This window comes from Seriola lalandi, unplaced genomic scaffold (assembly GCF_002814215.2).
Source record: "Seriola lalandi dorsalis isolate HSWRI2012SDOR001 ecotype SW California unplaced genomic scaffold, Sedor1 jcf7180002054305, whole genome shotgun sequence".
Taxonomy (NCBI): domain Eukaryota; kingdom Metazoa; phylum Chordata; class Actinopteri; order Carangiformes; family Carangidae; genus Seriola; species Seriola lalandi.
In genome coordinates, this window is record NW_019524858.1 from 24,851 (window position 1) to 27,184 (window position 2,334).

General features: G+C 47.5%; 1 protein-coding gene across 1 annotated transcript in view; it reads right to left on the reverse strand.

Annotated features, from left to right (window-relative positions):
- Positions 1-285: 285 nt before the first annotated feature.
- Positions 286-2,334, reverse strand: part of stambpl1 (STAM binding protein-like 1) — a 9,660-nt gene continuing 7,611 nt past the window's right edge. The window contains exons 10-12 of the mRNA XM_023406365.2: positions 1,622-1,734; positions 1,421-1,520; positions 286-702 (exon numbers count right to left, since the gene is read on the reverse strand). Of these exons, the coding sequence (XP_023262133.1) occupies positions 646-702; positions 1,421-1,520; positions 1,622-1,734 (270 nt within the window). The 3' untranslated portion in view covers positions 286-645. The remainder of the gene's footprint in view (positions 703-1,420; positions 1,521-1,621; positions 1,735-2,334) is intronic.

The window sequence follows — 2,334 nt, forward strand, 5'->3', positions numbered from 1 at the left end:
CTGAGTTTAGACCATGTGGGAACCAAACAAAACCATCACATGATGTGAACTGGACTCTGTGAACCATCATCTGAAAACTGTAGTGACAGGTTCATGTGATCCGGCTGGTCTGGTTTCAGAAGGGGAGGTGGGGGGGGGGGTGTACCTGAGAGGTGAAACCCTCTGTTCATCACTAACCTGATACTGTCAACACCTCTCTGGTCTGGTCCTGGTCCTGGTTTCAGCTGCTGGATTCACCACGACCAGACCACAGATCATGTGATTAATCCAAACTCTCACTGTGAATAGACTCTGCAGTAAAACAGGTTTTTATTGGTCGGGACAATTGAAGCAGCTGCTGCTGAAATCAGATCCAACAAACATACAGATGATTGGTCCTTAGGGTTCACCTGACCAGGTGTGTTAAATATGAGCTGCTGACAGGAAACATTCATGCGTTGATGTGAAGGCACTTCACCCTCCACTCCTCCTGTTAGCTCCTCCCACTGCACCACACTACACAGCTAACACTGATCCACAGAGAGAAGCAACGACCAGCAGCTGATAGCAACACACACACACACACACACACACACACACACACACACACACGGTGTTCACAGTTTCCTCTTGACAAAATAAAAGCCTTGCAGCGCCTCCTGTCTGTCACCTGAGGTCCAGCAGACTGATCTTTGAGTCTCTCACTACCACATGTTTACACACCTGAGAGGGCGAGAGACATTCAGACACACGCAGAGAAAGAGAGAGAGAGAGGAGAGAGGCTGTAGTTAAATGCCAGTTTGAGTCACTTTAAATCTTTAAAGGCTGCAGTGCAACATTTAGGAAAATCCTCTCGTTTCATTGCTAAGTGTAGCCTAGATGCAAACTATGCTTACGATTCTGAAGAGATGCTAACTATGCTAACCGTTCTGAAGAAATGCTAACTGTTTCGGAAGAAATGCTAACTACGCTAACCGTTCTGAAGAAATGCTAACTGTTCGGAAGAAATGCTAACTACGCTAACCGTTCTGAAGAAATGCTAACTACGCTAACCGTTCTGAAGAGATGCTAACTATGCTAACCGTTTTGAAGAGATGCTAACTACGCTAACCGTTTTGAAGAGATGCTAACTATGCTAACCGTTTTGAAGAAATGCTAACTACGCTAACCGTTCTGAAGAGATGCTAACTACGCTAATGGTTGTGATACATCTGTTACATTCAACAAGAGCAGGTGCTGCAACAAGTGTGGGACATCAGGGACTAAAACCAGTGCAGGGTTTCTAGAACTAAAATGACCCCCGAGGCTCAGAACTAAACGAACATGGGGTGTTCAGGAACTGATTTGACTGCAGGGCATTTGGGAACTTAAATGATGAACTAATGTGACACAGAGTCAAATACCTGAGCTCAGAGAACCAGAGTAAGAGGAAGGTGCTCACAGTGAAGAGAGGTGGCTCCTTGGAGTGAGGATGGAAACCTTTCAGTCTGCAGCCAGAGACCTCCGACATCCCCGGACCAGTGAGCCTGAACACACCAGTGCTGAGGGAGAGGAGGGGGGATCAGAGTCAGAGCTGCAGTCCCACTGGACTCACCTGGATTTCAGCTACATTTGGTCTACAGCCTGAAACAGTGAGACATACTCGTTGTGTTTGGGAGCGCAGACTATGGCGACGGCCTCCTGCAGCATCAGCTGATACGAGCAGTGAGTGTGGAGGTCGACACTGGAGAGGAAGGCGGTCTGAGTGGGATGAGTCTGAAACAGACAGACACTGTGAGGACACGCCTCTCTGGTAACCACCTGACATGGAGACATGTGGTTTCACCTTGACACTGACATGTGAAAACCAGTCAAATAAAAGTCAGTCAATCATTAGTGGATAAATAAAGAGCAGAGTGAGAACTCATCCATCTGTTCCCATCTCTGTCCCTCCATCTCTCCACTCATCTGTTGCTCGACCACAGGCACTGTTGCCATGGTGATATTTGATCATGCAAATGAAGGGGAAGGAAAAGAGCAACAGAGGTCACTTTACTAAGCGTGTGTTTGTTTCTGGGTTACATCACTCTGTGGGGACCTCACAGGTTTACACTGATTCGTAGAGACTGAGGACACACTGAGGACACACTGAGGACACACTGAGGACACACTGAGAAACACTGAGGACACACTGAGAAACACTGAGGACACACTGAGATACACTGAGGACACACTGAGGACACACTGAGGACACACTGAGAAACACTGAGGACACACTGAGAAACACTGAGGACACACTGAGGACACACTGAGAAACACTGAGGACACACTGAGAAACACTGAGGACACACTGAGGACACACTGAGGACACACTGA